The 24,132-nt window shown below is 40.8% G+C and overlaps 1 protein-coding gene across 8 annotated transcripts in view; it reads right to left on the bottom strand.

Moving 5' to 3' along the window:
• The window catches only part of LOC113023564 (VPS10 domain-containing receptor SorCS3-like), a 247,646-nt gene that overhangs the window by 34,778 nt on the left and 188,736 nt on the right, over window positions 1-24,132 (bottom strand). For all 8 annotated transcript variants that reach the window (XM_026169671.1, XM_026169675.1, XM_026169674.1 and 5 more), the window contains 9 exons: window positions 21,757-21,903; window positions 20,158-20,260; window positions 16,912-16,988; window positions 16,272-16,363; window positions 14,951-15,058; window positions 13,241-13,358; window positions 13,014-13,147; window positions 9,323-9,436; window positions 7,675-7,846 (listed from right to left, as the gene is read on the bottom strand). In XM_026169671.1, coding sequence (XP_026025456.1) covers window positions 7,675-7,846; window positions 9,323-9,436; window positions 13,014-13,147; window positions 13,241-13,358; window positions 14,951-15,058; window positions 16,272-16,363; window positions 16,912-16,988; window positions 20,158-20,260; window positions 21,757-21,903 — 1,065 coding nt within the window. The remainder of the gene's footprint in view (window positions 1-7,674; window positions 7,847-9,322; window positions 9,437-13,013; window positions 13,148-13,240; window positions 13,359-14,950; window positions 15,059-16,271; window positions 16,364-16,911; window positions 16,989-20,157; window positions 20,261-21,756; window positions 21,904-24,132) is intronic.

Raw genomic sequence — 24,132 nt, 5'->3', positions numbered from 1 at the left:
ATGTCACTCTTTGTGTTCGTGTATCTCTCAGGGTTGAGCAAATCCAAACACATCATGGCTGGAACCCTGAGACTGGGTTTGCACTGAAACAGCTGCTGTATGTGGACAGGGGTTTGGATACATGAGACCGGCATTTGTTCAGGTGTGTGTCAGACCTGAATCTACAGTATCAGCGTGCTGTGTGACAATAAAAGCTGTGAAGCGTTTTGGAACATCGCCCAGGCTATTTCTGACAGCAGAGTGCACGTCATGTTCCTCCTACAGTGGATTCATGTTTGCACTGTAATAATAAGACTGGACAAATTCTAAAAATGCCAGTTAAATAGAAAATATTGCTAAACTGATTACAGCAGGGACGACTGCGAGGAGCGATAGAGTTTTACATTACAAACAGAGCTGTGAGGTGACAGGTGTCACTCCAAAGCTCCAAGAATCCTTTCAGGTTTGTTTTGGTTTCACAAAGCACCAAATGTATAAAATGTTATTTAAATAAATAAAACTGGTAAAGACTAAACAAAGGAACAGTAGCATCGTAGCATCATTCCAGAAAAAATGATTCATTCATTTTAGTCCTGAAATACAATCTGAAAGTGATGCTACTAATAAATCCAGCTGCTATTTGTGTAAGCAACCTTAAAATCAATCTGTATAGACGATGTTAATGGAAATCATTTGGTAATGACGGTAATGCATAACATGCTCTTAGCGTGGGCGTTGCAGAAACTACTAATAATGCGAGCGATCGGTTATTTCTTCATGTGCTCTTTGTTTCACAGTAACGATAACTAAAAGCATTAAAGTGCACAACAATCAGTCCAATCACTGATGCCGAGTGATGGATGTCATGCATATTGTGTCTGCTTGTGAGAGGTCCGAATACGAGCAAGAACAAGTCATCATGATCTTCTCTTAGTCTGAATTAAATTAACTCTACACAGGAAGACAATGTGTTCGTGTTGTTTTTGTGTAAAACACTATTAGAGCAACTGAAATGAATAATTTATTTACTATAACAACAGCAACTTCTTCTGCTGCCCCCAAGTGGTTAGAAAAAATAAAAAATAAAACAAAAACAGTGAATGCAGGTTTATTTACCATATTAATATTTTACATATTTATACGTATGGAGATCATTACACAGATTGTTGTTGAATGTGTATTTTTTGATACTAGCTAAACAAGTCAGGGCAAGTACTCCAATTGTTGTGACTACACAGAGCTTCAGAATGAGCACTGCAGTTAATATTTTAGCTGGAAATCCTCAGTAGTCGTGGCTGTCATGTTCGATATTCACAATGTTTGTTGGCAGGAGATTCATCTGGCTTTTCCACTGGGGCAGAAATGGATTTTGCAAAAAGATAACATGAGCGAGAACAACCGTAGAACATTTTCTCCCAAATGTGACACGATTGTGAAACAGAGAAGTGGCTGATAAAAATTCAGACTGACAAAACAAGTGTTAGGCAGATCACAAGGAGATTATACTAACCCAGAAGGAAACACAGTGTGATCACTGAAAGCCACTTTTGGTGAGAATTGAACTTTTTGTAATGTAGTGATGGATACATCAATACAGTAACCAAGGACGAAACTAAAACTTTATATCAAGCTGACACAGAGTTTCAAGTTTTTATATCTTATGGGGGCAATTAGAAAGCTGCAACACAACCTAAGCAGTTAAAGGAAACAATGAAACTGAAAACAGTGGCTCTCTAACGCATGCTGTCACCAATCTGTCCTCTCCAACTTAAGCACAGAGCTGGCAAAGCCTGGGTCGGAAAACTGAAGCCAAATCTGATTCATGACAGCAACCAGGAGGGATGGCAGTTTATCCAGTCAGTCCTCACTTTGTGCCGCCATCTGATATAATCTGCCACACTATGTTTTATAAATCTAATCAGTCAAAAAGAACCCAGTTCCAAAAAAATCGTGTAAAATGCACTGATTTGTAAAACTCATAAATCCACATTTTATTGCCAATAGAACAGAAAATATATCAAATGATTAAAGTGAGACATTTTACTATTTTATGAAAAATATTAGCTCGTTCTGAATTTGATGGCAGCAACACGTCTCAAAAACGTTGGGAAAGGGTCAACAAAAGGCTCAGAAAGTAAGTGGTACTTTGCTGGATGAACGTTTCACAACTAATTAGATTAGCTGGCAACAGCTTAGTAACTAGACTGGGTATGAAGAGAACACATTAGACTGTTTCTCAGAAGCAAAGATGGAAGGAAGCAACAAACTGCATCTAAAAAGGATGGAACAATTTCAGACCAGTGTTCCTTAGTATAAAACTATTTGGATATCTCATCGTTTTCAGAGAATCTCTGGAAATCTGTCTGTAAGGGACAAGGTTGAAAATCAATATTGGATGCCTGTGATCTTGATGCCCTCGGGGGGGGCACAGCGTGCCATGGAAATCACTGCATGGGCTCGGGAGCACTTCCACAAATCCTTTCCTGTGAACAAATTCACTGTGCCATCCACAAATGCAGGTTAAAGGTCCATCATGCAATGAAGAAGCCCTATGTGAACATGAGCCAGAAATACTGCCAACTTCTCTGGGCCAAAGCTCATTTAAAACGAACTGAGGAAAAGTGGAAAACTGCTCTGTGGTCAGACAAATTGAAATGTATGATTCCTTTTGGAAAACATGGAAGCCACAGGCTCCAGACTCGAGTAGAGAGGGGCGATCTGGCTTGCTATGAGTGGTAGTTCATAAGGCTGCATCTCTGATGGTATGAGTGCATCACTGCCTATGGAACGGACATCTTGCACATCTGGAAAGGTATCATCAATGCTAAAAGGTTTTAGAGCAACATGTGATCCTGTCTGTGAAACCTCTTTTTTGGGAAGTATTATACCTCATACTGCGTCTATTCCAGCAGCATGGCTTTGTAGCTGTGTAAGCATCTGGGTGCTGAACTGGCCAGCCTGCAGTCATTTCAGTTCAATTCAATTTTATTTATCCAGCGCCAAATCACAACAACAGTTGTCTCAAGGCGCTTTATATTGTAAGGTAGCCCCTACAATAACACATACAGAGAAGAACCCAACAATCATATGATCCCCTATGAGCAAGCACTTTGGCGACAGTGGGAAGGAAAAACTCCCTTTTAACTGGAAGAAACCTGCAGCAGAACCAGGCTCAGGGAGGGGCGGGGCCATCTGCTGTGACCGTTTGGGGTGAGAGAAGGAAGACAGGATAAAGACATGCTGTGGAGTCCAGACCCCTAACCAGCTGAAAACATCTGGAGCACCATGAAACCAAAAGCAGCAGCTGGAATCATCGGACTAAAAAAAGTGCTGAGTTTTTGAAGGTTTGAGTGAAGGTATGTAGACTGTTGTTTGTGATTGTGTGGGTGAAGGCCCATAAATGTCCAGCCTTTTCAGAAGATGGTAATCAATGAGATCGCTGCAGATAGAAATTGTTTATTTTCGAACAACACAGTGGAGAAAAAATTAGACATAGCTTCCACGTCTGACAAGGGAAGCCAATTCAATACAACCTTAAACCTGCATTCTTCCTAATGGCCAACAGAGGGAGACTTCCCTGGTTGCAAGAAGACTGTCACTTGTTCTAGTCCTCACTGAATGCAACATAATGATTATCTGCAATGATCCTAATTAGAGTCAAACAGGAGGATGAAATAGTGTATCCTTTAGGGCAGCCCTAGTTTGTGGGTTTAAAGTATTCACGTGGGGATTTTTAATAAATAACTGACTAATAATTAATTAATTAAAGATATTTTTAGATCAGGCTGACCTGAAATGTGTCAAAAAGTAAAAATAGCTCTTAAGTGGCCTGTTTAATGTTAATCTTCATATCCCAGTTAAAATGAGCTTTGTACCTGCTGCATTTAGCATGATGTTGCTGCTGCCAAGTGCAATTTGTGTCAAACTCCTGCAGTTCTCTAAGAATCGTCCTCCGTAATAATAATTAGAATGCACACAGTACCCACTTATCTCAAAGTCAGGACAATGTGAGCTGTTTTTTGTTTTTTAACAAATCTTAAACAATCCTTCATGAACAGTTTAAGAACAAAAAAATCACTCTGCTAACAGCTGACAACTCAACATAGTTACTGCGACGTGTAGACGGCTGCCTAAACAATGCAAAATCAGAAGCGATGCGGATCTGATCATCCACCCAAACATGTTGATTATTTAGTTCTTTCTAACCGTCTTTTTAAATATGGATATGAGCCACAGGGTCTTCTCCCATTTAAAATTGTATGCCATTTGCTCTTCCCAAGAAATACAGCCATCGCAAGCTTCATGAATATAAATTAAACTTTGAATTCATCTTGAGAATTTTCTCAAATAGGGCTGATGCCACAAGGATTCTTTACCCCCGCGCTTCTCTTCTTCTCTTTTATCGCATCGTTCTGCCACCCACGTCCCTTCCTGTCCCCCTCCTCTTTCCATCACAGAAATCCACTCTTTATGAAAGAAAACAGGCGTCCATTCCTCAACTTATCACGCAGTAATATGACAACTGGGGCCGGACCCCGGGGGACGCGCACTTACCTTGAGCTGTTCCCGCTGTGGCAGGAAAACACTCCAGTTGCTAACGCCGTAAAGCCTGCAGTTATTATCCACAGACCATATACTGCCTGAGACACATGTGAGGCAGTTTCCTCGTGACCAGCCAGTGTGGCAGACCTGGCTCTGAACACAACAGCTCTCGCTCACTAACAGGGTCTCCGGTGAGGTCCTTTGTGTCTGCCTCTGACTCAGAAGTCTTACGCTGCACGGGAGGTTTGGAGGGATTTGACTCTATTAAACCTCAGAGTGTTTAGAATTCAGTTACATTCCTAGAAAGTACTTCAGGATTTGTGCTTCGGGTTTCAGGGAAGCACGATAGTAAGTGAACAAACCCGCCTACAGTGAAGCTGGTCCTACTGCTTGCTAGGAAGTAATAAAAACACCAGTTTACTTTATGTGTCCTGACATCATAAAATATTATTTGGACACGAGTTTTAAATAGCAACACAAGAAATCACTGATGCATCCAGCTGTTCAGCACAACCATTCAACATAGTTTAGTTCACCAGTGGACGAGGAACTGTGTCGTCAGTGCGATTATGATGCTGGGTTTCCCAAGTCACATGTACCAAATGATCCCACAATATGGAATTCCATATGATTCACAATTCACCGGGTGTCTAGTGCCACTATTTGTAAATCCAGGCATTGTAAGCACATTTAGGCTAAAAAGAAAACTGACATTGTTGTGTTGTATACCAGCGGCCCCCAACCCCCAGGCCACGGACTGGTTATCGTTAACTCTGTTTCCCCCGGGTCTTTTCTCGTGTTGTAGTCGTGTCTTATCTTGAAAGAAATGTTTGCGCGTTACCATAGCGACCAGAGAGCATTAAGGGGCAGAGAGGAGGATGTTACTCTCAGTGTTGTTGGTGCATTTCAGGAGGACGCTCCTAATAAAGTTACACAGTGAATTTGCATTTATTATTATTGTTACGGCCCTGGCAGGGCCTCCTCCTGAAGGTGCCTGTGTGGGCGTGTCCCACTCCTCTTCTGCTGGAGGTGCCGCCTTTCCCTTTTACACAGCTGACTCACATCAGTAATTAAAAGTATTTAAGCCCAGGGAAAGGTGAGCTCTGGGCCAGAGTGTCATTAGTGTGGTTACAGCTAGTTAGCTGAGTGTTTGCGGTGTTTGCAGCTAGTGAGCTGCACTCTTTTTGACTTTGTACTTATTGACTAACGCTTGAGTTTTGTTTGTTTCTTTAAATGGTGATAGCGGCTTGTCTGTCTCCTTTAGTTAGTATTAATAAAAACTCTGTAGTTTAACCCTTTTGCCTCCTTGACTCCTTTTTCTGACCCGGACACTTTTTGTTACTTCCCCCGCACCGCCTGGACCCCTCAGGGGAACGTAACAATTATATTTACAGAATACCACAGTTTTTGTCTCGGTCGTTTCATTTTATTTTGTTGTATTTATCCGCGACACCTTAAAGGCCGGTCCATGAAAATATTGTCAGACATTAAACCGGTCCGTGGTGCAAAAAAGGTCGGGGGCCGCTGGTCTACACCACTGCAGCTGAAGTTAAAAGCACAACTGAAGGCTCAGTGTGTGAGTTTAAGAGTGTTAGCATTGTCACCAAGTCATATGATAAAGTTACTCTATAAAAATACACAGTCATGGTTGAAGCATACCCAATAATTCCACATTTAGTAGCAATAACTTGAAATAATCTTTATTCTACTCCTTTGTGCAGTAAATTCTGAACACTTTAAAACATTACTTCAGTTCATTGAGATTTGCAGGCACTCATTTATGTGCAGCTCTCTTAAGGTCCTGCCACAGCAGATTGCCTCCCATTTAACTCGTGAATACTGCATAGTTCATGGGCTCAACTCAGTGACTGAAAGGTACCCGGGTCCTGTGGTTACAAAACAAGCCCAAATCACCCGCCCGCCATGGCTGCAATCACAGTTAGTATGAGGTGCTTGTGCTGATATGCTGTGTTTGTCATGGCCAAACACGTTAGCTGCCATGTTCTCTTTAGAGAAGAAGCTTTCTCAACCCTTCCAAACAAGCCACACTCACTCAGTATTCTTCTAATTGCACTTTCTTAAACTTCAACATTTAATATAATCGAGTCTTTTGAATTTCTCTGATTATAATACAATATGACCTTGGGGTGAATTCTCAGAGACCTTTGTTCCAGGAAAGATTGTGGCGTTGTCTAAGTGCAGGGAGTGTACTTAGTTTTTCACACCATGTCAGTTAGAGTCCTCTAAATAATTCACTAAACTTTTTCATTACTGTATATATAATTTTGGAAATCAATGATTTAATTTAAAAAACAAACAAACAAGAAAAACAATGAATTTAAAATTTTATGTAAGTTGATATGTAGACAAATCGAGAGAGCAAATAATAGATGTGGTTCAAAACAAAAGAATCACTGTAGTATGAGATGTGTTCAATATACAACATTATGAAACTTTGAATTTACAGTTTCAATAAAAAAACTTTGATTTGCATCCCTCCCTGCAGCACTGCTGCAGCTCACTTCCTGTTTAAACATATCTGGTTGTTTCTGGATAATAATTCTGCATTGTTTTGTATTTTTTAGCATTTTTGTGGTGAGCAAGTAGCAACACTGTCAGCACAGCGTTGCTTTTTAAATCTTTACCGGAGCTCTCTCTAAAGGTCTTCCTTTACTGACCTTTATTGGATTCTTATGATAATCAGACTTTTTATTTCAATTTAGCATCGGTTTTTTCCAAGCAATCTTACACCACCCATTCACAGACAGAACTGCCAGTTAAAGTGGGTGTCATACAGGCAACCAAACTGAATACGATATCGAACTGTGCAATCAACATTCACTTCATAATAATGAGTTCAAACATGTAGCGTGCATATTGCCTACCTAATTAAAAGAAGAACAAGATAATTTATATAAAGTTGTGAAGAAAGTGGAACATTTTATCCCTTATATGGTCCAAAGCACAGATACAAATTCATTATAACTGCAACTTCAAAAGATATTAAGTATCCAGAACAGTTCACATGAATGTGTTTTTCTGCCCCCTGGTGGCCAGAATTCTGTTATTGCAGCTTTGAGCAAAAACTGAGGTAAATAAATTAGCGTTGAAGTTGACAGGTCTGTAGCTAAATGTAGATGTATTTGTTCTCACCTCATCCAAATGCACCATGAAGGTGACATTGCTGCCCAGGCTGGCAGTGAGTTTGCCATCTTTGGTGGTCAGCAAGAGTCCTTTCGGGGGTCTGTTGGGACACTGCTGCTTTCTGGGTGTGTACAATTCCTTCACTCCTTTCGTGCAGTTGTTCAGCACCACTTTGCGGTACCTTGGGAAAGAAAAGTATTTTATCCCTCTATGCTGCACGAGCTTTACAGAGAATTTTGTTGAACTAAACAGAGCACAGCTGTTGTGTCTGAACAGGCTCCCAGACAGGATGACAACTGACAACACAAGCTGTGTCAAAGGCTGAGACACCATGGAAGCTTAATCATAGTGGCAGTGAATAAAACACTCCCACTGTGATTAAGCTTTGCAAGGTGTCGGTCCCCGGGGCGCCTCCAAACTAACAAAAAGGTCACATCTCTGTGACATAACAAAGAAAAATGGATTGTAATGGAAAATGTAAGATCACGTCAAAAATGCAAATATACGACTTTTCCCAATTGAAGTATTTGAACATGAACAGGATATATTGCAGTGGTTTTCCATTTAAGGATCTGCCAAATTACTACCCTGGTCTCAATCATCAATTGACCAGATATGGTCAGTATTCACTGATTGATTGGTGGCGTTTAGTAACCTCACACAATAACTGTGAAACATCCTTCTTCTTTCAGTGCAGTGGATTATCCGCCTTGATCTCACCGTGTCTCTTGCATCCTCTTTTGTCGATCCAACTCTCTCCATATTCTCCTTCAATACATCAATGTCTCTTCTCCGAGGCCTTCCTCTTTTCATTCTGCCTCGCAGCTTCAATTTCAAAATCCTTTGTCCAGTATATCCACTAGTCGTCCTCTGTACATGTCCAGAGGATGTTTACGGTCAGTGGTTTTTTTGAATTAAAGAATAAAACAATCTTCTTCTGGGAGAGAAAGTGTACGAGCAGTAAAACCGACCCGTGCTTCACTGACCTCAAAGGTTTTGCTGCTATAACCTAAATTATCGTGTTCTAGCTGCAGATCTGATAGTGCCTTTCTTTGTCTCTCTTTATAGTTTTAATAAAATCACCTTTTGGAAAATGAGGAGAAATTCCCTTTGCAGTTATCCTCTAAAATGACAGAGAGTGGACCCCAAACTCACCAACAGTTTATGACCTGTGACGAACATGACCCCAATAAACAGCTTCATCTATTAAAGCTGCATAGTCCCAAATTAAAACAGCAACAGAAAACAGAGACAAGAAGTCATTAGAAACCAACTGACTGACATGTAACAAGACATAAAACATTTCGAATAAAGCACCTGTGAAATATAATGAATGGTTTGCCTCTGGGTCCTGTGAGCACCAGAGTTGGTAGGATTAAGGTTAATGTTACTGATTTCAAAGCTCTTTCCTGGACATGTTTATGAGGATAAGCCGAAGCTTAAATCCCCACATTGGGACCAGATTGTGAACATCGGCTTTCTGCTCCACTGATCATATTAAATCTATGATCCCTATCTGATATGAAAACACATCCCACTGTGGAAAAGTCCTCTGCAAAGACCTGTTTGTTCACAAAAACATTTTACATAAATGTGCGCAGCATACTGTACTATATTCTTTTAAATGTGAATTAGTACTAAATCCCACAGTGCTTACCCCGTGCTGTTGAAATAGTTCTGGCCTTGGCTGCAGCTCCTGGACACGGTGGAAGGATTGAACCAGAAGGCTGGCTTGCAGTTCCCGTCGCTGCCGCGCTCGTATCCATAATCACTGTTACACAACAAAGAACATCCACACGGTACCTGATCAATATCAGCATGTGAAAAGGGACTTATTGTCCTGCAGTGTGTTCCCCATTTACATCTTATCTCTGTTCATAGCTGGTGACCAGGGGCCTGTCTGACACAGAGACGCATCATTATTAAGTATTGATTAAAGCTGCTGCTGCTCACGAATGTACCACAGCAGTGTGAATCTGTGGGTGTGGAAACACAATGTGCAGGCAAAGGTTTGCCACCGTCTTTAAGGATGACTGACTCTCAAGTTGCCTGTCAATGTTCCCAGTCAGGACATGATTTACATGTAACAAAGCAAAGTAAGCAAGTGTCCACTCTAATAATGCTCACGACATTGATTTATTAATTAGTTAGCAATGCAGAACAAATAAACAAAACTAACAAGCCTGTCGCTGACTAGTCCAGTATGAATGTGTGATTACAACAGTGTGAACTTCTCATTAGCGAGCTGCCAAGATTGATTGGATACACAGGCGCATGTTGGCAAACAGGTAAAAGGTCGGCACAGAGTACAGCCTAGGACAAAGGATGTGCTTTATGTTCAGAATAACACTTTTGCAGTCAACAAAATAACCATGTAATGCATCTTAATACATGTGTAATAATGAGAAGGTCAAAGCCACTTTCATAGTGGCGCATGGAGCCAGGGGCCGATTAGCTTAACTTAACTGGAGCGGAGGAGGCCGAGGTAGGAGAAATTACATTGGCTCTGCCTAATGTTTTAAAACAGCATAATCCTGTTAAGCCTAAATAACTCCCAGTATTACCATTTACATGTTCAAGATCCACCATAGCTAGGCGCTGGGGGACAGAAGTCGGGTCATCTTTCTATAGCCACCAGTGGGCAAGACTTGGACTTAAGTAAGACCAGATGTCCACTGTGCAAGTTTTAGTATATATATATAAGGCTACATTCACACTGCAGGTCTTAATGCTCAACTCCGATTTTTTGATCAAATCCGATTTTTTTGTCTGCTCGTTCACACTACAAATAAAATGCGACAGCAAACGCGCTCTAGTGTGAACCAAAGCAGCCGCATGCACAAAAGAAGACGTCACACACAACGCGCTCTGTTTAGACCCAGAGCAACAGTATCGTTTGACTGATGGCCCTTAACTCATTCACTGCCATTGACGTCTATAGCCGTCAATGGCAGTGAATGAGTCAATGGATTTAACTCATTCACTGCCAATGGCTGGCAGTGAATGAGTTAATATAAAGACTTCGGATTTTACGTTTCCCAATTTTTGCTTTAAGTTATTTTGTTATTTACATAATAATGTAAATAACCTAATAATGATCCTTATTGCTGTTTTAGAGAAGCGGTGCTTCAAAGGATAGCTGCAGATTTCTGTCAGAATCTGCAGATTATGCAGTACAAAGAAAATGTTCACGTTGTCTTCCCAACAGTTTCACTGACATCTACACTGGATGGCCAGGAAGCGTTCGCGATGTCTTCTCTGGCGCTGATAATCGACGTCTGTCTTGTGTCGGTGACGTAAAAGACGGATTTAATGCGACATAACCATCAAACAGCAGTCGCTTTCTGAAACATCGGATATGTATCGGATTCAGTACCACATACGAAAGTGACCCAGATCGGATTAGAAAATATCGGATTTGTGCCATTCACACTGTCACACCATGATCGGATATGGGTCGCACAGGGTCAAAAACATCGGATTTGATGCGCTTTCGCCTGCAGTGTGAACGTAGCCTTAGTCTATCCTGACCTTGGTAAACACTTTCCCAATGAGTTCATGAGCTCAGTCATTTCAGGGTTTGGGGACACGAAGAGTTCCAGTTAAAGGTTTTAGCGTAAGTGTGACTTTAATCAGCATTTTGTTGATTTTCATCAGAGTTTATACTCGACCATTGTCCTTTATGAATCTTGAATGCTGACTATGTTTCACAGTTTAAACACACACACACACACACACACGCACACGCACACTGCTTGTATGAGTCATGAGCTTTCTTTTTCAAAGCATGATCAGAAGATGGATTTAGTCATCCTAAAATCTCATGTGTACCATCAGCCCGTGGTTGGTCTGCTCTGCTTTTTATGACACAAATGAATCATAACAGAGTCAGCTTGGAACAAACCGAATGAAACAAATGAAACAAAATGAGCAACTGCTACAAGATTCCAGATTTCCAAATTTAGTTCAGGAAACTTGTCATCAGGCAGTAAAGGAAACTTGGGATTTGACTCAGTGTTCGGTGCCAGCTGGTCAGTATGCAGAACACTACGTGCACAATAGTTTGCAGGCATTTTCAACTGATTAATATAACGTTAATAAGTACGCACTTAGCTGATCATTGTGCCAGGCAGACTCTTCACACCTTGAATTAAGTTAAAGGATTTGGACTTCAATTCTGCACTGATGGGTTTTTAAAACTCCTCGTTTCTGAATTTTAAGTATTCATCAAATAATTCCCCGCAGAGAGAAAAACAGCAAGACAGAAATTAGACTAAACAAACAAACAAATGAAAAAAACACTAAAAACTTTCGACTAGTTCAATAGGAACCAATTAGCACTCACTCTCTGCACATCTACAAACGCTATTTACATAACTGCTGTATGTTGAAATGGTTTTTTTTTCCATTCTCTGTCATTACAAGATAAAAAACACAACCGCTTAGGATTTGCATACAAATTGAAACTATTTACACGCCCACATGGTCTGAACAGAATTACGAGCACGGTGAGCTCAGACATACGGAGACAGACATTATGAGCAAATTGTGTAAAACCATCCCAAACTCATCAGATTATTGGAAAACACACGGAAAAAGTTACTGAAACACATGGATAGGATATGATTCCACTTAAATAAAAAATCTTCTTCCACAGTTGTTTTTCAGTCAATAAGAAGATGGACCCTATTTATTGCTCTTTTGCGTAGGATGAGTGTGAAAATCTGGATTGTAACTTTGTCACATCAGCTTTTATTGTATATTTTACACGAGCACACATATCATCAAGATCATTTTCTTCTACTCAGAACAAAAAATGTGATTAGGACAAAGTGAACCCAAGTGTGGCTGAAAACAGCCTTCTTTTCTAATCCGTTTCCCTCTTTTTTCCTTCATCTGCAGCTTTGTAAGTTACAGGACTCACGTTGTTTGTGGCTACAGCAGGGATGCAGAAACAGCCCTAAATAGCACATGTGAATGGTGTGAAGAGTGTATTTGATGGTAGCTGGATGGATGCACTTCAAAATAAATTGCTACTGAAGAGAAGCTGGTTTTTCAAAGAGACTTTTTTTTTTTTTCTTCAACGCAGCATTTAGCTAAATGACCTGTTGAGTCTCATTCACATGAAGCAGCTGCCAGTAACAAATTGCTTAAAAGGTAACAGAATGAAAAACTCTAAAAATATTATTTTAAGAAAGCGCGTCCTTTGAAATGTGTGCTTCTACATGTGCGGCAGAACAAAAGCTGCAATTAATGAAGTTCTCCTTCAGCAACAATAGAAAGAAACATAATCCCCCTCGACGATTATGAAGAAAGGGGCTACTGAACAAAGGCCCACATCATCTTACCATTCAAAATCATGAGCCCTGCAAATACAGGACTCGGCAGACAGGATTCTCGAGTAGTCCTTTCCCAGCATGCAGTAGTTTCCGGGCCTGCGCTTCATGTAAATCTGCTTTTGTCCCATTACGCACGGCTCGCCCTGTATGCAAGAGAAATGGTTGAAAAGCATTTTCAAAGCACAAACACTAACACGGGCAGCACCTTCATGCATGGCATGGATTTAGATTTTTACCTGGTTGTGCAGGTGCCAGGTTTGATAGTCTTCCTCTGTGCATTTCCTGCTGAAGATGGACTTGTAGTCTATCTTGATGAGCTGCCATTCGGAACGGTGGCTAAAGTGTCCAAAAAAGCTGCAAGAGGCAAACGATCTGAATGACTTAAACTCTGCTTTTTATTTATAAAGTGCCATTTTCCAGTAAAAATGCACATAGTGACACTCGAGCGTATCACTTCTACTCTTAGTGACACTGTGCTCCCCAAGAGGTTTGCTTCGATCTGGCAACAGGGTAAAATTGCTAATATGAAGTCAAAGCGGGCAAGGAATTAACAGCAAGATGATCTTAATAAAATTAGTTTTGATCAGCAATGGTGAGGTGGGAAAGGACTGCTAGATTTCCACTCCACAGTACTTCAAAGGAAAAAACTGTACTGCATCTCTAGTTTTTGATAAATATGTTTACACGTTCCTTTTAAAAATCAAGACTTTTCACAAAAAACCTGTAATAATCTCATAAGATACAACCCCAAATCAACTCCAGTTCCTCTCTAAATGTCTGACTTGGTTTATATAATTCATTTTTTTATTCACAAAGAAAAGCAGGGATTTGATAAAAATCTGAAAGCTTTTACTCTCCCGTTGTCACGCTGTGTCACCTCAGACAGGTCTGTGACCCTTTGGAGATTCTCTTTAGAAAGACCCTCTGTATTGAACTAATGCAGTGCAATGCATTTAAACTAGCAAACTGCTGCTTACAAACAGCTGCATCAGTGCATTAATAAGATGAGAAGTTTTCTGCACCAAACACCAACCTTAAAGTCTAAGTAGTTACAAAATGATTAAACAGAAAAAAATGATTTTTGACTTTTTGACACATCTTTAAAATGATGATTCTAAAGTGACTCTGATTCCAACAAACTGAGAAACAATTACTGTACCACACTGTTAACAGCTCAGAGGGTCCAAATCTGTATGGAGTAATAAGCCAAAGAGTTTTTCAAAGTACTGTAATCTAAACTGCTTTACAGTGTCTAAAGGTGCAAATGAAAGTGATACAAGCACAGCCTGTATAACAGTAGTTGAAAAAGACACTATTGTGTGACCTGTCATCTCTATCCGGTCTTTAAGTGATGAAGTATGAACCCTGCTTCTGGGTCCAGCCGGGGTCTGTGGAGAAGCTGGGGTTGGTGGGGCGGGGTTAGCAGAGGCATTAGCTGCTGTAGATAAACAATAGCACAGCAGCTAGCTGTCATTTGGGCTAAATTAAACTGGACTTGATCTGTAATCTATGATGGATATTTTGTTCTGTGTTTGACATCTGTTTACATAAATCTGCCCCGTTCATTCTTTAATTCTTAGCTATAACTGTTGTTACTCATGTGCTCCTTACCTCAGTTTATCATCATAAAGAGCAAAAAGCTTCAAAAGGTGCTTTTTCATGGCCATTTTATTTTTACTCTACAAGATTTGATTCGATTCTAAAGGTGTAACAGCAAAAAGGCTGATTTAAAAGTTGTTCTTTGAACCCTTTAAACCCTTTCCTTGAGAGACTTAAAAACCACCTGACTCACAATCCTGCAGAGCTCTTGAGGACCTTTTTAGAGGTCCTCGATCCTTTGGGCCTCTCTGGAGGGCAAAAATAACCCCAAGGACCCCCCACTGCCACCTTTTACTCAAATCACATCAACACATTGTAACATGTCATTCAGCTCTTTGTGGACTTACGTCATGATTTGGTTTTCAGCCCCAGCCTCCACCAGCACTCCATCCACAAACAGGGGCACCGAGGAGAAGCTGTGCTGGGTCCACTGCCTGCCTTCGTCAAAGCTGACCCTGTGTATTGTACGTCAGAACACATTCTCATCACAAACCCGGCAACAGCGACGGCGCAGACACAGACGCTCTCTATTAGATCCTGGTCATAGGGGAGGATTTATGTAGGGATCAGAATGACCGGCTTGTCTCGACACAGGAGACTCCGAGTCTCTGTGCAATTAGCTATTGCAGCGTTTGGTAAATATTAAAGGCTGAGGCATTGAAAGGGAATTTAAGAGAGTCCGCCAAATTATTAAAACAAAGAAGCACAAAACTGCTTTTGCAAGACGTGAACAAAGGAAAGGTTTCGGTGTCAAAGGAAAAAAAGCAACATCATTGTTTCCTGGATAAAAAGTTGACACAGAGGCAAAAAAACACAAGACCAGAATAGAACTGTTTCATTTTTGACTAAAAAAGTGCAGAGGGAGAAGGAGACGGGAACACAAGATTGGACAGCTTTCATCATCGGGTCTTGGGCTACATTGATCCTGACAGTATATCAACACTGGTGCTGAAGTGAGAACAACTAGGAGTACCCGAGTGTGGCGTGGGTTGAAACAGCACTGAGGCCGGTGCTCAGAAGATTGTCCCATGTTGCCACTGCCTTCATTTGGCTAAAAGCACTAACAACAGAAAAAGCGTTGACATGCACCTGTTATGAGATTCAGTCAGGGGAACTGTTTAAGGTAAAGCTGCCTATGAACGCTGCGATGCAGTGACTGTGGAGATACTCATATCAATCTCTTTTTTTCTGCACTTCCTCTACCATCGCACTTAAATTGGTTGGGAGACAAAAAGGCTACACTTCACTGCTTCTAAAACTAATTTCAAAATTATTGCAAAAGCGAGCACACAGATCTGGTCTCACTTGGATTAGCCTGCACGGAGGCAAAGCGAGGCACCCGATTTGGCAAGAGGAAGGCAACATGTTAATGAAAACAGTAAAAGGAGGTGCGGGGGTGGGTGGGGGGTTTGGGGTGCTGGCTGTTAATGATAAGTGGTCTAGGGAAGAAAAAAACCCCTCAAATTAGATTGGCTATGATTTTTTTTCTCTTTTTTTAAGAGCCATAGTCAAAGTGCATCACTAAATGGATCAAGTGTCACATATAATATGCACATTCACTTTTTTTGGAACTGTAACTGTTGGATTAACCTTACAAGAGCCACAGGAAATTGGAAAAGCAATTTAAGACAGGAAACTTGTCCAAAAAAGTTCTCCAAATGGACATACCACAAATGTCTAGTTGGCACAGATGGCTGCTTCACAGCAACAAGAGCCCCTCCTTTGTCCAGAAACCAAATATTGTGCTCCTCTTCAAAAATCTGAACAGACATTCACAGACATTGGTATCAAAAACACAGTGACAAAGGTTACAAAATTATGTCCCATTTCCAAAAAAGTTGGGTGAAATTCAGATAAAATTAAAATGCAGTGGTTTGTAAACCATTTAAACCAGAAGCTCATTGTGAATTAGATACTAGGAGCACAAAAAAGTTAGAACAAGGGCCAAAACAGAATGTAAAAGGCGGGCAAGTCTCTCAGAGGTACATATGGGACGTTAAAGAGGTCATACTTCTGTTCATCAGGGCCAAAAACCCAGATTGAATGAGCCAAGCAGGGAAGCACAATACTATAATAATTCAACCGTTAATGATATCATTGTCTGCACTCTTGCTTTGGTGTGTAGCATGTCTAAACTGTCTTATAAAAAGTCTGTAACCTGCAGTCAGCTGGAGTGGAAACTAAAGGTGTTGCATAACAAGAAGCCAGAAAATACAATATTTGTGTTTAATTTTTTACATCATCCGTCAAAGTTCGAAACTGCTGCAGATCTGCTGGCTGTGGGTGTAAATGTAGGTGTGAGGCTCACCGGTCTCCAGGTATTGCCAGCATCAGATGATATGAACATGCCAACATTGTTGTAAGAGAGCTCTGCTCCGATATTTCCTGCAGTGGAAATTACACACACACACACACACCATGAAAAACACAGTGAGATCTCACAAAGATAACAGGCCATATGTGTTTTAAACACATGCTGTAAATCACACCATGTCTCTGATTAATTCATCATCTTGGCTTGATTCCTGTATTAGCTTGCTGACTTGCAAGTCATGTGAATACCAGAGAATATTTCATGTTAATTCCTGTGGATGCCTTCGTTACGAGGACAGCATAATGCGCGGTGTAGACGAGGGTGGGTGCCTCTCTCGCTCCGTCTTTCTGCGGTGTTGCAGCACAGCGCCTCCAAAGCCTTTTCCTGCGAGTGCGCAGCGAGTGAACTCATTTCTTCTGTTGTTCTGCTCGACTATCTTGGCCGCGGCTCAGTAAATAGGCACGTGTTTGATCTGGATGGTGTTTGTCATGTTGGTGAGATGATCTCTGCACCAGCTGATGTCTTAAAAGGCGCAGCGGGCAAAGTGAATCACGGTGCCAAAGCAAAGTCCCGGCCAGAAATACACACAAGCGCACACGAGTACATACTGTGCAAACATCACGCTGGGAATGCATGTTTATTCAGCGTTTTCACATAACGAGGACAAAACAACATAAATGCACACGCTCAAAGCAAAACCACAGGTTTTTTTCCTCCATTGGCGCTAACACTTCTCTTCCTTCCTTAACACTTACAGGCACACACGACACATAAGTGTGGCCTTTCCCCACACAAGGCATCAAAACTAATGGACACGATCCACAACATGTCAGTCTATACGTGAAACGGAGCACCTGCTGTGGACTCTGCACAGTGAAGCTTAAAGAACTGCTGAGACAGAAGCTTAAGTGGGGGTCAGGTAGGGGTCACATCAGAGCTGCATTAGATAATCAGGCTGCTGACTGGGACGACTCTTGATCCTGTGAAATGTTAACTTTCATACTAAAATAGCAACATAAGGCAAAACTAAACCTGTGCGATGTTAATATACTAATACAAATATAAAATAACATTGTGGATTAGATGATGGATTATTATAATTAATATGACATTATTAAACACAATCAGCATTGTACAAATTTTATTTTTACTATGCACCACTTCAGAAAAACATTGATTACACTCTGATGAGACGGCCACAGGACTGTCCTGCACACATATGCAGAGGGACCAGGATAAATGCTGGGTAAAGGTCTCCTGTGTGACGTCGTGCACACGCTGCTCAAGGCTGGCTGGTGTCGGTTTTCTGGAGGCTGCGGCTCCTGCTTGGTAAAATCAGTTGCAAAGAATACCTCGTTGTCATTCCTTTGTTTGCTTACTGCATGGAAGAAACCCTCGGAAACAAACACTGTTTGCCTTCAAAGTAAAACTTACACCTTTAAAAACATGTTGGCTGGAGTTCTGGGGCACAGGCTTTACTTTAACGTGTTAGTGCTGCTTAGAGAGTCGTTACAAGTCACCGCCATGCAAACTACTGATGACCCAGAAGTACTGCTACTGAACACAGTAAGAGCATCACCCAGTTGGGGAATGTGTTTTTTTTTGCCTAGCAACTGGTGGTTGCCGGGGAGTTGCTGCTAACTGATTAACCTCCCCATGCTGGTTATTAATGCATAAATCAAATGTTAGTTAAATCTTGCATTTAGGCAACTGTAAGATTTACAGAGGAATGAGATGAATGTATCGTGAGCAGTGTTGGTCAAGTTACTTGAAAAAGTAATCAGTAACTAATTACTGATTACTTCCCCCAAAAAGTAACCCTGTTACTTTACTGATTACTTATTTTCAAAAGTAATTAATTACATAGTTACTTAGTTACTTAGTTACACGATTTACAACCTGAGTAGGTGATAAAGTGATAGATCTTTCAGCCCAATTCTACTTTTTCTACATAATCCATCATACAAAATGTAATCAAATGGAAAAGTCTCTTTTTAAAACTTGTTTTATTAGTTTTAATCTTTTAACTTTATGCATCAAGCAAAAATTAAATTATATGCAACATTCTCTGACTGGAAGAAATTAGTTTAACATTTAAACCTATTTCCTGCACATTCCAGCACATAAAATAAAATATTTTTTGTATTTACACTCAGTCTTTCAAATAGATGCAAGTAAAACACAGCAGAAAATAAATAAAGTCAAAGACTCAGCGGTGCTGTTGCTCTATTTTCACCTGTAAAGCAGGAGTGGGGTAGGCGGAGGTTTACCCTGGTGCAGGTGTGCCGCGGTCAGTGGAAGAATCCGCGAGTTTCTCTGTGAGTTTCCCATCACGTCGTAGCTACTCGGTGCTTGTTGGAAGTTTAGGGGTTTTTTCGCTGTAAAAAGAAGTTTTCTTCCCACGCACAGCGGACACTAATGTTTTTGTCACTTTTTATGGAATCAAACTCAAAGTAAGGTCAGTACTTCCACGCTTTAAACGCTGCACGCTCATACTCTCTCTGCACTCGATATATGATCCATTGTTGATCTGCACACAGCTGTTGTCACGAACGTCGCACTCGCTTACGTCACTGTCATGAGACACTCGCAAAAAAAATCACGGTTTTAGTAACGCAGTAACGCAGCGTTCCTACGGGAACGTAACGGTAATCTAAAAACCTTTTTGCAATAGTAATCCCTTACTTTACTCGTTACTTGAAAAAAGTAATCAGATTACTTGCAACGCGTTACTGCCCATCTCTGATCGCGAGTTACTTGGACGCTCACTAACAAGAGCAAGAAGAGAGACACTTCATGAGTCCATTTTACCCGGAAACATTTTTCTAATAGTAGCTGATGTTAGCCTGCCTGTTCATTTAGACAAAGAGCTTGCTTACTAACGCTATCACTAAAGAAATAGCACCTGAAGCCATATCAGTGTGCTTGTGTGGAGTTTGTGTTGGTGTCTAGGTTGTGTTGATGTTGAGATGGAGCAGAAAAGAGGCAGTGCCAGTGAGGGAAGCCACCTGTGAGCAAGCATAAGCATGCACATTCCAAAATTTAACCTGCAACCTCCTCATATGATCGAAATCAGTCTGTTAGAAGCAGCTGAAGCAGTCAGAGAAGATCCTGATTTTTAAGCTACCTAACATGTGCAGACATTGGTAAATGTAAAGTGTTCAGCGTATGAAAAAAAAAAGGTCATCTTATGCATTTTTAATGTGCAGACTGTCTTTGGTGTTCAGTGTTTTTACTCACCTGTGGCAACTATCATTCCCGGTGCAGAATTCTTGGTGGAAATTGTTCCTGACAAGTAAGGATTCTCAGACATTTGGAGTTGTAGATGGAGAGAGCAGAAAGGCTGTAAAAGATTTAACAGAAATAAACTGAAGAGGATGTTGATTTTAGAGAAAAGAAGCACCGAAGTTTAGATGCAGTGCCCAGACAAGTTGAAAATAAGTGTGTATAACTGTGTATGCATACGTGCATCACTGTAAGTGGCAATAATACAAAGTATGATCTAACTCAGTCTTGCTATGCATCAGCTTATCTAATTAACTGCCAGGTAATAGGATGGGAAGCAGGGCTGATCTGTTATGTGAAAATGATAGGGTCAGAAAAATTAGAGAACAAACAACAAAAAAATCCCCAAAAGCTAAGCTAACGGTGCCTTCAGACGTTTTGCTAATTACATTTAATCTGTCATTAAAACAAAGAATGATGGAATTTGCATTAAAGTGTGAAGCTGAGCCTCCAGGGCATGCAAACAACAGAAGACAATTACATTTGTTCACGGAGCAGAAAAAAAACCTGTGTCTGCTTTCATCTTTGCAGCAGACAGCGTGTCACTGGTGTAAGGACACCGAGGGCAGTGGGACTGAACAGGGTAATCAAAAGGAATCTACAGCAGTAATTAAAATGTCACATGAATGCACAATCACAGGGAACCTGTAAGCCACACCGCATGGCCCTGAAATAACCTCTTAAACAGCATGAAGTCCTCCTAATGTCTCGACCATGATTCCTGCTAACGGTCTGCCTGTTAGTTTTAGATGCAGGGAAGCTATCTAATGAGACCTTTACCACGTACAGCTGATCTGGGATCTGCCGCTCGAGTACTGCATCTTCCTCATGATTAAAACAGAGGTTGCACTTTAATCTATATTATGCACTAATATTAGTTTTTTGTACATGACTTGGATTTGCATGCACATGTCTATCTGGGCCATGTGTACTCACCTAACTGTAAATTAATTTAAATAACTAGGATTCATTGAACAATGTGAGCATGCAGTTTTAAATGATAGCCAGTTCTTTAATGAATGGATGTTGCAGATCTTTTCCACATGCTATAACACAGGTCCACGGTTCACTGGAAGGGGTTTCCTAAAAGCTAGAATGCAGCAGATTAAGCTAAAGTTTGCTTGTCCAGTGCAGAAAACATCTGGCTGTGGGAAATGTAACTGCTGACTTGGTGAGACTGTTCATACCTGTGAGAATCAGGGCTTTCACCAACATAAAGACCAATTTCCAACTATTATTTACTACACAGATGATTTATTTTAGGTTTTAGAACAGACTTCATGAGGGTGCAAATATATTTTTGTGTCTGCAGGTTTAGATGTCTTTGTGAGGACAGATAATTGGTATGCTACTATACCTGTGGGGACCAAAATACCCGTCCCCACGAGTTTGAAGACATTTTTGAGACTCAAAATGTGGTTTTAGTGGCAGGCTTATGGTTAGGGCAAGCAGCTGGGGAAAGGATCATGTATAATTGATGTCCTCACTAAGATGTGAAAACTAGTCTGTGTGTAATTTCCATAAACACAAGACAGCATTTGACGTGTACGTTACCAGTATGCAGTGGATGTCATTCCCCTCCAGGTCAGACGCAGGAGCCTGCAGGAGCCTCCAGTCCCGCCCTTTATTGTAGGTAATGTAGGTTTTCACCTGGTTGTCGTGCCTCTTGTTGGCGATTAACATGCCTTTAATTCCAGCCACCTGATTGGCACAGACACATAACAGGTTGAAACCCATCTTTAAAGCAAGCCATCAGGGAGCACTTTACACACAACAACCCTCCCAACACCCATAACAGTTAGGGCCTCAGTTGCGCATGAAAAAGCATACCCGGCACTCTCATCAGAAAAGGCATTTTGTGTATTGAGGCGGCAATCTTCACAACACCAGTTAAATGCAAATGGCGCGCTTATCTTTCCTTTCTTCAGCTGACAGTCCTGCAGACACCGTCAACAGAACAGGCTGCAGTTTCTTACACTGTGCTCTCTGTAATTATATCCTTACACGTCTCAGTAATCTAGACAGTACAAAATGATGACGGCTGAGAAGTGACACCTTGTCTGTTTTCCAACAATTGAACCGAATCTCACACGTACACCTGTAACAGTGTAGACTCACAGTCCTCTGACCAAATCCACCCCGCCAGTCGTCTCTCAGGGATTAGACACATCCTTCAACAAAACCAAAGCATGACATGCAATGGAAATGACAGAGTCACTCTAAATGGTTGCCATAGTGAGGGTCTCCACATGGATGTGTTTGCCTCCCTGAAGGGGCACGTCTGTATAAGTGGCACTAATAGGCAGCGCATTTGACATTGTCATAGAAACATGTGGCTCAGGATGGATGCGGCTAACGAGGGTCCTCCTGTCCTCATCCAACCTGACCTGTCAATTGTGGCAGTAATTATTTATTTCCTCCACCTCTTCTGACACACACACACACACACACACGCACACACGCACACACACACACACACACACACACAAGCAGAACTTTATATGGCCAGCAGCATCCACCCCTTTCATTCCTCCCACGACTTTCTTTAAGATACAGTGAAGGATGCAGATCTCCGTTCCAAAGCACACATTACTCTGAAATGCGCTGATTTGCCGCCTTCACGCCACGCTGATTACTGCTATTTGCTGTGAGCGAGTGGAAATGGAACAAAGAATATTGCATGACAACTGTGCAGCAGCTCTTCAACCCAGCCGACCAACACCCAGCTGCTTGGTGAGCTGACTGTTGGTAAAGATTTGGCATTAACTTTTATATTTTTGCGTTTGAATTTGGGTTTAATCTGCTTTGCTCTAGCACACACTGGGTTACACTGACTGATTAGCACCGACTGCTTGTGGAAGGTGTGGGAATAACCCTATTTTTGCATTTCCAAAAATACCAACACAAGCCCTGGCAAAAGTCTCGCCTCACCTGGAACGTGTACAAACAGTTTTTTGTTTTTTTCCACTGTAGCAAACAAATTAAATGATATTGTTTTAATTATTTTGTGTGTTTTTTTTTTTTTTTTTAGATTAAGCACAGGAAACTAAATGTGGAATCATCATAATAAATGTTTAATATTTTCTTGCATGTCCTCGGACTTTTATGTTGGGCTGAATTATTTGGGGCAGGTTCCAACTTTCTTAAATAGTGTCATGACTGCAGTTCGCTGTTCATGGACCATTTTTGTGCTTCCACAAAAAATTTTATTTTTACCTTTTGAAAAAAGGTGAAAAAAATCAATATTCATCCTCTTTTATTGTATTTGTGGTGTGTTTCATGAAGCTATAATGATCACTTAATAACGTATTATTACTAATTATTACACAAGAACTGTTTTGTGGTTTGTTTGCAACAGAGTAAAAGAGTCAGAGGAACATTTTCTGAGTGTCTGAGATCTAATTTTGAGGTTTTGCCAAGAGGGTGTAGAAGACAAATGAAAAGTCTCTAATGCAATTAAACATCAATATGAATCGATTTTACTGGATCTGCAAAAGATTTCATTTTGCTTTAGCCTGACCTAATTTTCAAATCAGGGGCACGGATTTATAGAGCTGGAAGCAGAGAATAAATGAGATTATTTATTGATTGTCAGTCCTTGGAAAACTTTTCTATTAAGATTACCCAGAAAAGGAACAAACACTGTCCTATATGACCCTTCACCTAGTTCTTAATGCTACTGCTAAATGTATGAGTTTGTTTTGGAGATATACTTGACATGCTGCTTGCACCAACAATGAGATCTTCAAATTGCTTTTAGCCAAAAACATGGTACAAAGTATGCTCTAAACCAATTTTGCATCTGGCCCTTCAGGTAAACTATTGTTAACCACCAGTCTAATTTACAGCCATCTTTAAATTACACTAGAGGTTTGTTCATGGTCTGCATTTCAGACAGTGGTGCTGGGATCTTTTTAAAGTTATGAATAC

Source organism: Astatotilapia calliptera, chromosome 6 (assembly GCF_900246225.1).
Source record: "Astatotilapia calliptera chromosome 6, fAstCal1.2, whole genome shotgun sequence".
Classification (NCBI taxonomy): domain Eukaryota; kingdom Metazoa; phylum Chordata; class Actinopteri; order Cichliformes; family Cichlidae; genus Astatotilapia; species Astatotilapia calliptera.
This window is presented reverse-complemented; position numbering and strand designations above follow the sequence as displayed.